This window comes from Mastomys coucha, unplaced genomic scaffold, assembly GCF_008632895.1.
Source record: "Mastomys coucha isolate ucsf_1 unplaced genomic scaffold, UCSF_Mcou_1 pScaffold12, whole genome shotgun sequence".
NCBI classification, from domain to species: Eukaryota; Metazoa; Chordata; class Mammalia; order Rodentia; family Muridae; genus Mastomys; species Mastomys coucha.
Window position 1 is genome coordinate 54,092,152 of NW_022196894.1, and position 12,393 is coordinate 54,104,544.

General features: G+C 38.6%; 1 protein-coding gene across 35 annotated transcripts in view; it reads left to right on the forward strand.

The window, feature by feature from the left end:
- The window catches only part of Abi3bp (ABI family member 3 binding protein), a 229,041-nt gene that overhangs the window by 148,644 nt on the left and 68,004 nt on the right, over nt 1–12,393 (forward strand). For 22 of the 35 annotated variants that reach the window (XM_031364086.1, XM_031364088.1, XM_031364093.1 and 19 more), the window contains 9 exons: nt 2,506–2,547; nt 4,427–4,510; nt 4,960–5,007; nt 5,946–6,008; nt 6,805–6,846; nt 8,600–8,659; nt 9,421–9,507; nt 10,583–10,618; nt 11,409–11,489. The exons of 8 other annotated variants lie outside the window; for them this stretch is intronic. In XM_031364086.1, coding sequence (XP_031219946.1) covers nt 2,506–2,547; nt 4,427–4,510; nt 4,960–5,007; nt 5,946–6,008; nt 6,805–6,846; nt 8,600–8,659; nt 9,421–9,507; nt 10,583–10,618; nt 11,409–11,489 — 543 coding nt within the window. The remainder of the gene's footprint in view (nt 1–2,505; nt 2,548–4,426; nt 4,511–4,959; nt 5,008–5,945; nt 6,009–6,804; nt 6,847–8,599; nt 8,660–9,420; nt 9,508–10,582; nt 10,619–11,408; nt 11,490–12,393) is intronic. 5 more of the 35 variants (XM_031364089.1, XM_031364116.1, XM_031364113.1 and 2 more) reach the window with 5 other exon arrangements.

The window sequence follows — 12,393 nt, forward strand, 5'->3', positions numbered from 1 at the left end:
GTCACAACACATTCAGGGGGAGTTAAATGACACTTTCACAGGGGCCACATATCAGATACCCTGCATATCAGATATTTACATTATAATTCATAAAAGTAGCAACATTACAGCTATGAAGTAGAAACAAAAGTAATTTCATGGTTGGGGGTCATCACAACACGAGGAACTGTATTAAAGGGTGCCAGCATTAGGAAGGTTGAGAACCACTGAAATAGAGGCACAGGGAAGGGTGTGAGTGACCCTAGCTAAAGTTGCCAAGTGAAGAAGCCCAGTATAAAAATCAAGTGTCCTAGCAGTTATTTATTTAAACGTTATTTAAAAGAGCTTTGTCAGTTGTAGTGGCAGGAATTGATGTATATATGAGTCTTAAAAATAATTCTTAGGTGTGGAGTGAGGACGTGACTATTTATGCTATATTCTGAGTAGCAGCAGATACCAGGCCGATGGTGAGCAGGGCTGTGTGTTTTGGTTAGCAAATTAAATAGTCCTCCTCAGCAATTATGTCTGTTAATTTCACAATAAAGTTGGAAAGCCTCGAAAACTGCCTATAAATATTCTTTGACATTTATTTATGGTAAGTCGTATTATTAGAAATGAGTTTAAGATATTAAATTAGAGGTCGTGCTGTTACTCTTTAAAATGTTCAAACAGACACTTAATTGGATTTTTTTGTTGTTGTTGTTATGTTTTGGTTTTTGGCCAGGACTTTTACTTGGAAGCTGGAAGCTGGTGTGGTTTTTTTTTTTTTTTTTTTTTTTTTTTTTTTTTTCCTTTGATTTCTAAGCTTTTTCACAGCCTAGGGTCCTCACCCTCTCCAGCTCACAGTCAAGATCACCATTTGAAGTGGTTAACACTCCAACCTCACCATAAGGGACAGTGTTTGTGACCCAAGTCAGCAGAGAACATGGGCCAGATCTCTGCAAAGCATTTCCTTAGCCACAGATTTTTGGTGTTATGTGAGCTCTGCAGAAGGTTTCTGTTCCTAGCTGGAGTTCCCAAGAACATATAAACCTCCAGAGAATTCGTGGTGTGGAGAATCCCCTGGCTTTCCCAGCTCTCCACCAATGCCTGCTTTTCCATTCTGCTTTCCACATCAGCTGCCTTTGCTTGGTGGTTGGGTTAGTCAGTGGAGCCTCACATTTGTTTTTGGCTTATTTTATATGCATAACCTAGTGCATTGCTGAACACCAGCACCTCTGCCTTTCCCCTTCCTGTCAGTCCCATACAAGGAGAACTCTCACCCTTCTGTGTTAATGCACAGTGTGGTATCACACTTGGCTCTGAATTACTATATTTGGGTTCTGAAAGCAAGTCATTTAGTTCCTAGAAAGTTGCTATATAAAAATCTCTGTTGCTGCCGGGCGATGGTGGCGCACGCCTTTAATCCCAGCACTTGGGAGGCAGAGGCAGGCGGATTTCTGAGTTCGAGGCCATCCTGGTCTACAGAGTGAGTTCCAGGACAGCCAGGGCTATACAGAGAAACCCTGTCTTGAAAAAAAAAAATCTCTGTTGTTGCTTCCCCCCTCAACCCCTGTCATACCTTGGGACTTCCAAACCTGCCACTTTCTCTCACTCAGAATTATCAGGGTTAACTCAGTCATACTACTATCTGAGCTGTATAACTAGGAGGAGAGTTTATGTTGTAATGAAAGCTGATGGGTGCCAAATTGATTCGTTTCTTTTAAAAAGAAATAAAAGAAGTTCTTATTCGCACCCTCCATGCTTGAAAAATACAGCTAATTTTAATTATCTTCTTGAAAGAAATTTTTTTTATTGAGTAGAACACAAAAACTACTGAAAATAGCCTGTTGTTCTTTTTCCTCCCAGACATAATAAATGCCACCAAATTATTGACAGCAAGAAATAGAATAGATTTCTTACTTCTCATTTGACCATCAGAGGGTTTGTTATTTATCATAAGATGTTATTTAATTTGTTAAGTGGTTCATGAAACCTGAGACCATACTTGGACACGTATTGATTTGCTAGCCAAAATGGATTTTGTTTACTAGCAATATGTTCTCATAACCATGGGTAGTACTATATGAACACTCGTGGCCCTTTTACACTTAAGTTTCTTATCTTTGTGAAAGAACAAGAGGTCCCGCCAAACTGGATACCATTCAAAACTAACAGAGTGCAGGCATTAGAGGATGGAACATTACCTCCTCCTTCTCACTTCCTGCATTGAACATGGCTGCTCTGTAGGAAACAAAATGGCAGGTGGCAAGAACTTCAGAATACCCCCCCCCCCACCCACCCAGACAGCCATCATACATTGATAGTAAGAGCCATGACAAAGATCGGCAGGACAAACGAGAACTCTTAACTCTTTAGCTGGGGTTTAGCAATGGATGTGAGGGGAGTAAACCTCAGTACCTTAAGCTGAATTTGCCTGTGCCTTCATCAAGGAGTGAACAGACATGTCTTATGGTAAAGAATGTTTAGTTTCTGCCTTAGGCGAACCCCTCAGCATCTCTCTGACACTACTTGCTTTCATTGCAGCCCCAGAAGCTGAGAGTCGACCATCTGCACAGTCAACAAAGGGTAAAGCAGCTTCCTTGAATCAAAGTGGGAGGATGGCCTGAATCACTTTCTGTATTCAACTTTTGTCCTTAGATTTGCTTCACTTTAAAAATACTTAATTGTTCTTCAGATTCTCTCTTTTTTGCAGCTGTTTTTGCAAGAACATTTACCCTGTGCCTGGGCTTGGCTGGACAGAGGCTCTGGGACACCCATGCAAGCCATACTGCCTTGTGACCTATCATATTCAAGGAGATTTTCCCTAGCTGCTTCTAACCTGTTATTTCCAGTGGAGACTCCTGGCATCCACAGGCATAGTTGTGCTTCCCTTTGGGAGGTGGTTTTTTTTCCCTCCCTTTTCAAAACGCTAACATTTGCAGACTTTCTTGAAAAGCAAGATGATTGTTCCAGATCTGAAAATTCTGTATGTGTCACCAGATAATCCATTAGAAGTCGGGAAAAAGACAAATGAAAAAGTAACAGCAAAGCTAACACTTAGAGCGTCTTTTCCTTCAAAAGAGAAAAAAGAAAACCAAACCAACCAAAGAACAGCCACATCCGTGCTAGCAATTACACACAGTTTCCTTCACAACAAAAGCTCCTGCTTAGTGGATTACATCCACAGCTTCCAAAGGCCCAGGCCTCTGCCCTTTTTCCACTTCTTTCTCCAAACTTTTAGCTGGCTACATTTTTATTCATTTTGTCTAAAACCTCAGGAATTGATTTCAGTAGAAATCTCATGTGGATAAAATTTCACCACTTATAATTTGCTCAAGCTAGGAGTTAAAAATTGAGCATATCCCACATTTTAGTCCATTTTGCATTCACTTTTTTCCTTTGATTTGGTTTCCCCCTTGATAATTTTGCATGTGGTTTCAGGAGCCAGAGCTCTGAAAAAGTGTCAGTAATAATAATGTTGGTTGGCCATACAATTACTGAGTGGGTCACTCCTTCAGATCCATGTTCATAGAGTAATAATACATCAGTGTCCATTAGCTTTTGTATTCTTGATTATTCTTAAATTTTTAAAATCTTACACTACCTCTAGCCTACAAATATCTCTTTAAAAAAAAGTGTCCCTTAACATAATTTTGAAATTCAAGATGTTTTTACCCTATTGTTTACATGTGAGTCTCTTTAGTGCTAAGTAGAAAAAAAAATCTCCTGCTTTGTAATATTAAGCCAAATTTTTAATTCTTAGTGCTTCTGAAAGTCAATTTTTCTCGAGTTCCTCCTGATAGTATAGCTTCAAAACTTGTGTGTGACCTTCTCCTCTGCACTGCTCACCAATTTTGAGATTTTTCAATATCTGTCTCAAAGTGGAAGAATAAGTAGATCTTTGGAAAGTGTATAAATCTTTGGCAGACTCTAAAGAGAAAGGAAACCAGGAAGATAGATAGAGAGAGCACAAAACAACATAAAAAAAAACCTAACTAAACTCCACATTTTATGTAACTGGGTAATGACAGAAAATGGCAAAGCCACCTGGGACAAAAAAGGGGTGGGGGTGGGGAGGCAAGTAGAACAAACTGCAGGGTGCAAGCCAGGAAGCAACATCCCTCCTAGGAGCCTGCCTCTGTCCCTGTTTGAGTTCTTGCTGTGCCTTCCCTGGGTGATAAGTCTGGGCTTGGAAATGAGAATCAAATCTTCATCAGATTGCTTTTGGTCTGTACTCTACACCACAACAGAGAGCCAAATTAGGGCAAGGGTGTTGGTAAAAAGAGTGGGAGCACTCCTTGGACACCTCTGGAGAAATAAAAGCATTCCAACAACAACAAAAAAGTGGCAAAACAGAATGTGCCCAGATTGCATCGAATCAAGAGGTTTAAATATGTGGCTAACCTTTACTCTCAATTTCTAGCATTACCCTTTCTCTGCTAACTAGAAATTTTCCTTTCTCTAGCTCCACACAAGACCAGAAAACCAGGTCGCCACCGACTCCGTCCTAAAACCACACGTAGTCCAGAAGTACCCAAGTCCAAGCCTGGTAAATGTGACATTTAGGGTTCCGGTTACCATAGATGCAGTGATGTGGCTTCTAGTCTGTGTGCTGCCACCCCTCCAAACAGCTGAGCTTTAGGAAACAATATGGTGGATTGGTATACTTGAGACCTGTATATCTACTCTCGACATTCATGTTATAAATGATGCACCCATGACTTGACTTGTGATTAGTAAGTGTACAAGGTAAAAAGCTGGCCCACTAAGTGGATTGTTAGGGTAAGAACCCTTAGAGTCTTACAGCTGGTCCGTATGGAAGACTGCTGGGGTACAGGAAAGCAAGAGTGGATTGAATAGGAAGAGCAAAAGGGAAATCATAGTCAGAAAAAAAGGAGACTCTGCGTACAGCTTCTGCCTTAGGATACCGTATAGCCTTCCTTAGAATATCACTCACTCCATGGTATAATTAGTGCTCTCGGTGTTTTGCTTCCATAGCTCTTGAACCTGCCACTGTTCCACCGGAGATCTTGATACCCACAATTGGTAATTCTCCAGCCTCTCTTGCTGTCTTGTCACTTTTTCTTCTCATGGTCTCCAACCCAGGCATGACTGATGTTCTCTCACCCCATCACACCATCAACCATGCTTTCCTTCATTTCCTGTGTGGGTGGGAAGAGCCTAAAAGCTGGAGAATTCTTCCAGTTACAGTCTGCTACACTGGTGTAGGGAAGCTCTGGGGTCTTGTGCACAGCTTCCCCATTCTCTGCTGACACATGTCCTGGTGTTCAGAGAACCATCTGTTCTTCCTCACAGATGTCTGTAGTCATCCTGGACTAAACAAATGGCATACATTTTTTCCAGTTTCGTTTCCCATTGGTGAATATTTTAGTACATTTGGATACCATAGGCTGATTATGATCTGGGGTCCAGTATAAAATGGGTGGTTTGTCTTTGCAACTTGAGATAGTGTTCCAAGATAATTTTTATTCTTTTTAGTGGCAATATTGTGACTATATTTGTTTTACTGTAACTTCTCAGAATTCAGTTTGTCTCTGATCATTTTAAGAATTTCCCCCAAATCGTTAGCCATGTATTTTTTGTGTTAATACCAGATGTTTATGGGTAATTTTCCAGGTTTCTTCTTGAGCAACTTTAAAATTCCCTATCTTACTGTTTTGTACCAAAGGAAAAGCAAAGCAGTAAAAATGATATACTTAGTCCTTAAATAGTGTATTCAAGAAGAAAGTCCTATGATAGTACTTTGACTCAAAGAGACATTTTAGGCATTTTCTTAAGGTTGTTCTTCCATGGAAGACTAATGGTACAAATGAAGAGCTAAACTGAGCATCATTTCCACCATTCCAGGGACTATTTTTATATTTGAATTGAGTCTACACAGAGTGTTTCTCAGCTTATACATCTTTAATTTTGACAGCCACAACCATGACCATTATGCTAATTTTAAATACCTTCTCTTCTAGTTCCCAAACCACCCCAGAGACCTAAAGCTACACGCAGGCCAGAGGTACCCCAAATCAAGCCTGGTAATTAATCCCTTACATTTTCAATGCCTTAGCATGTACATGGGAAAAGAGTATACACATGACATTGATTTCCACATTCATAGCTTAACTAATTATAATACCCTGGGAAGCAATTGCTTTGTAAACCCAAAGCCACACCTGATATGCCACCAACTAAATCTGGTAAACATAATTCCCATTGTCCTAGTTTAACACACTTTTATATTTGGACATGTCATTGAAATGATTTCTATATGAAACTAATAATATAACAAAGCACTGTTATTTTGTTCTGTCTTCTGAAAATATTCACACTGCATATATGAAATAAGAACATTTTATACCTGATAGTCTTATGTATCCCATGTGTTATAAAAAGCATTTTTAGGCCTTTCTGAGTTTATAATGAATATCAGTTGAACTTTTCTGCACCTGTGAAAATTTAAAGTGATTTTGCTAGCTATTTTTCAATACTGCACACAGGAGGAAACGTGTTCCTCAGTAATGGGCACAACTGTAAGACTTACCACATAGTGACTAGCTTCCTTTGAACTACCTGTTGATATTTTAAATGGTAACTGGGTGGTTTTCTACAACATTAAAAAAAAAAAAAAACTTATATAATAGCTTTGCAAATTCTGTTTACAACTGAAAATTTCTCCTAAGATTCCAACCAGTTTCAAACTCTCATTTACTAAGAGATCTTCTCATCAAGAAAGCAGTCTACATCAAGCCAGAATCAACTGTGCTATTTATCTGTGAACTAAATATCTAAGGTTGTTTTCTCTTCATCTGTCTCTTATGTTTGATGTTGCAGTCCATGAGCCGGTCACATTTGGAAGTGAAGCCCCTGCCATAGGTAACACATGCCTTTCTAGTTCATGTTTCCCTAAGAGTTTGCCTCTCATCTCTCTCATCATCTGTATGTTCAGTTTCATCATCATTGAGACTTTGTCTTATTTGTTACTTGCTATATTTGGCAGAGGCCATTTTTAACATGATGCTAGGCATTCTTGCATCTGCTCAGCTAAAAGCACCTGGTCATGATCCTTCCTTTGACCTTCAGAGTCAAACAGATTGCTTGCAGCACCTAATACTGCCAACGTCCAGAAGTCTTTGTCCATCCATCTTTCAAAGCAGGGACATCCTGAATCTTTTCTTGCATGTGTGTGAGACCATAAAGCTGGTTGAAGCTTATGATAATGGCTCATCAGTTCTGATAATGATCCTTTCTTCCTGAATTCCACAATATTCAAATGTGAATGGACCTTTCTGCTGAGACATTCATCTTGTGAAAAGTCCTAACGATGACTTCATCATCTTGTCCAACCTTCCCTCATCATCTCTGTGTATCATTTAATTTGGATGCTGATCCTGATGCCTTTTCAGCCAGCTTCATGCTTTGGTTCCCTGAACAATCAGGGAAAGTCAATATCTATACCAATGCTTAGAGGACTTTAGATTATGAGAAAATCGAAATTTACATGAAATCTCCTAGATTTAATGAAAAGAATAATACAAAGAGTACTAATTTAATACCAGAATTGTAATTCTTCATTTCTTGTCTATGAAGATTTATTTCACTAATAGAAATCACATATACTGAGATAAAAAAAAGTCGTATGATTTCCCTTTTATTCTGAATTATCTTTATTCTTTCAGTTGGGAGGGTCTGAGAATTGAAACTAGGTTTTTATTCATGCTACACGAGGGATCCTTTGCTGAGCAACACTGCCAGCCCTCCATATCTGTTCACACACTGAATAATTACATGTAAACTATCCCTTTGAGATAAGTAAACACAGAAACATAGTAAGCAACAGATTTACTATAAACAGAAGGCTGTTGGTTTACATCTGTGTGTTTGTCACAAATCTTCAGAAAATGGTAGAGTTGACAATACTTTTCCTATTCTAACAAGCATCAAAAATAATGGCGGTGAATGTGTTTGAAATACAACACAAGCCTCCATAGGCATTTTCAGAATAAGTTAGTATACCACATCATACGACTATAGAGCAACAGTGTCAGAATAGATAGAACCAGATGGTCAAATACAGGAAGATGCTTTCAGTAACTTCACAGCCATTCTGGGTAAAAATGGCGTGAGTGACTTACAGTATAAGTGGGCAGAGAATCTGGCCAGCTATTGGCAGTAATAGAGTTTCCCTAGACTTTACAAATGCTTTTGAACATAACAGTCTTACATTGCTTTATCACATCTGTGTCAGAACTAACATCCTGTGACCTTTTCCATCAATCCAAAAATTAAGAATGTTATCAGATAGTGTGTTAGACCTATAGAAAAGCTTCCACCATCTTGCTATACCCACCTCTTCAATGTACCCACCAATGTATTTGAAATTTGCCTTGATTTATGACTTTCTTTGTTCTATAAAACTATACACACTTCATGAAACTGTTTCCACATTGAAGCATGGAATTTAGGGTAATCTAAATCTGTGTTTCTGCACTGTAGTCATTCAAAATATCTGTGAAATAAACTATCTCTTATTCCCTTAAGAAAAAAATAACAGGCTTAAAATATTTCACCTTTAAGATAAATTACTTTGTATGTTTCTTAATTTCTGCCATGTATTGCTTTTGGTCAGTTACTACTAAAGACACTGAACCTGTGATTACGAGAACCCAGGCATCTGTGACAAAATTAGGTAATGGCATTTTAGTCTTTATCTTCTTTTTAGCCTTTTCATTCTCTGTTTATTGTCTGATTCATATCTATCTGGGTGAGGGAATTTTTCTTTCACAAAAATGTCTTATCATTAACTATACTTCACATTTTAAATGTATCAAGAGTACTTAAAGCATATTAACTAGTTGCAAGCCTCTCTGCAGCTCCTGTAGATATCACCCCACCCCCATTATCTTGCTTTACAAATGCTTGACAGAGTCCATGAGTCTACTCAGTACTCAGGAGTCTACATTCAAAATAAATGTCAGACCCACTTCAGAGTGCCTACCCCTTAAGCTATGGTTCTTAAGTTCTTTTTATTTTCAAGATATGAAAAGACTTTCATTGTATGGAAGTGATTTTAGAAGGTGTAAAACACATATAAAATGCTAATTTTACGAGTTGTATCCTTAAGCTGAGTCTTTCTAAGGATAATTATCCAAAAGCAGGTTAACCCAGGTCTCTCTGATGTGATAATGTACCATGCATCAGACTCTCTTTAGGCCTGGAACTTCTCTGATGCTAGAGTAACAAAAACAATGTCATTCAGTCTGTCTCAACGGTCCAGATCAAAATGGTTTTACATATATATTACCAAGAAGTAATTCCAGACCAAAGAGACATTTTTTTTTTTCTCCAGACTTGGGAGTCTGGGAAGGTCTCAGAAGCCTTACATTCACATGGTCATCTTTCTTTAGTTCTGAACTCATACAACCACAGTAACCACTTTGCTTTCTCTAGCTCCAAAAACATCACAACCAAGAACTCGCCATCGACATCCCAAATACAAAGCAACCCCAAGCCCAAAGATACCTCAGACTAAATCAGGTAAATGTGGCTCTTGGCTCAGGTAGCTCTTCTCTGGGTATAGCCAGAGTGGTAGCTACACGTGCAGTTAAGGGTGAAAGCTTAAGATCTAGGAGGCAGTTACCACCAGCATGGTATTCTGGCCAGTCCCTAGACTTCCCTGTGCTGTTTTCATGAAGAATTCCTTGATACCTGAGAATCATTTTTGTTTTCTTCCTCTGAAATTTAATTATACTTTGCTCTTTGATTATACATTGGAAACAAAAACTATTTTGTTTATTTAATGAAATGCCACATTAGCATCTGTGAGCTATGTACTAGAGGTAAGAAATGGCCAAAGGAACAACTTTCATGAATGGAAGTAAAGGATGGGGGGGTAGTCAATGTTTTACCAACTGTTAGGCACATAAATGAATTTTTCAGTTAAAAAATGTATATATGAGCTAATATGTGTAACCTGAAACCTTTAGGCTTTATAGATTTGCCAGTAAGAATGGGCTCAAGTCCTACAAACAGAGACAAGAAGGTGCCTTGTATTGGAGGGCTGGGGAAGTGACAATGAAAGATAGGAACTCAGAGTGTGGCCTGACTGAGAAGGGTGCTATTTGCTTAGTTGAAGAATGTTATTTTTGGAAAGTCCACAAAGAAGATCACAGATGTCCAACTTCAATATTGCTTTGAGCCCATCGGCATATCCTGCTGCTATTCAGAGCCAGGTCTTTTCTGCCTTGGTAATGAAGAGATGTAGTGACCAGTTCCATGGACTAACTAACTGTCCGAGGCTAGCTCTTTTTTGCTTTTGCTCAAACATAAGTCTTCATCTTTTTCTCCAAGTAGACTCTCAACAAAGTCAAACATTGTCTAACTTTTCTTCAGTACAGTGAAGTTAATATTCACTGTGTCTCATTGAACATATCAATAATCATATTTATCATGACTCTTATATAGAAACTTTAGACTTTTTGGAATTTGTTGTTGTTGTTGACTATAGAACCTATACTAGTCTGATAAACCTCCTATTTGGGGAGAATTTGATGGCTTTTCTGGTGGGTTTATCATTTCTTTGTTTTAAATTGCCTTTGATCATTTCTCACAGCAGACCTGGGACCTATCACTCCTGAGCCAATTCTAGGTAATGGTTCTTTACATCCTTCTGTGGGTACTTATGTCTGTTCACCACTGAGCTTTGCTATGACTGCTGAGAAGGTGGTGGCGACACCCCTGGTGTCATCCTGCCACACGACTCGTCTCACAGTGTTGAAGATGTTCTTACTTTTCAACAGAAAGGAATGTTGTCTTAGTTCAAGACAGCTATCTGATCTGTGTGCTGCCTTGAAATTGTGTCCTGTCAGACGGCATCTCCTTGAATAGTTATGACATCTGGCTCTCCTTTAGGCCTCTAGTGAAGCACTAGTGGTGGAACAGTGAAGCTCATATGAGAAGTTTACTTTCTGCATTCAAGTTCTGTGTAACTGATTTTGACTCTGCAGTTGTTTCAAAAACACTTACTCTAGTAAATCACCAAGTGCAAGAACTTCCCCAGGCACAGTTACGCTTAACTAAAAGCATTACTGGAGAGTTGGTTCAAACTTCACACCACTAGAGTTGAATGTGGAGTTATAACCAATCAAGGGTTTAGAGGCATGTTCAAAAACAGGGATCCCTTCTAACTTATATTTCTTAAATGTAATTATTGCTTTTTGGCTCTAGAGGATTTTCAATCATTAAAGAAATCTGTTAATATACTAGAGAAAAATTTAAACCTTAATGATAGGCTCTCTTATCTCAAACTATTAAAGGCTTAAAATCAATCAATAAATAAATAAATAAATAAATAAATAAAGATCAGACAAGATATATCATCCTAGGCAGAGTTTATGGACTCACCAGCACTGAGTAAATTCTAAATTTTCTTCCATCAGCTTCAACAACAAAAAAAGTCCGCCGTCCACGTCCCAAACCTCAAATCACACCCTATCCAGAAGTCACTCAGACAATCTTGGGTAAATACATGGTTTGTGGTTTATTCTGTGTTAAATGTTATCCTGTTTATCTCTCTGGGGTGAAAACTCCTGTTTTGCAAAGAGAACACCACATACCTAGGCAGCTTATGATTTCTTCTTAAGAGTAATTTCTCTCAATGGCCATTTTGTTTACTTACTCTGATTATACTCACATATTAAAGATAAGACTGATTAATATAGTTTGGGCCAAATGATCTGCTCATGTCTGTACTCATTAAGCTCATACTCGCTCTCCTAAGCTACCTCAGCCCATGGCTCTGAAGTAGGAGGTGTGTTTCACTTACCAATTAGTTGGCAATACAACAAAAAACAGAAGCTGTTCCTGCATAAACAGAAAGTAATGTAAGATAACAAGTTCATGCAAATGTAAAATAAGTTGAGCAACCCAAATGCTACCTATTAGGAGCATTTGTGAAAATATCTAAAATAATTAGTATGAAGTTAGCTCAGGATTTGAAGGTTGGAAAATGAAGGAACAAAAGGTAATACATGGTGGACATGTCATACTTGACTTCCCAGGCAGGATAATGGATTGATGTTCTTCTGTCAGATCTGCCAGATGGGCTCACAGAATGAAGTAAAGAGACAGAGGGACTGAAATCTTCAACTCAATCCTATGGGACTTAATAGTTCTCACTTCCCCACAAGATCATTCTCTTTCTGTTCATAGAAGTAGTGATAACCCAACCCAATGATGACAAAAACTAAGGAATGATTCCTCATCTTGTTAAGTAACTGTGTTCTCCAAAGACTTGACCTCTTAGCGGGTGTGGTTTCAACTTCCATATAGCTATGAACACACATCATAGACAGATGATACAGTGTGATCATAGACAGACGATACAGTGTGATCATAGACAGACGATACAGTGTGATCATAGAC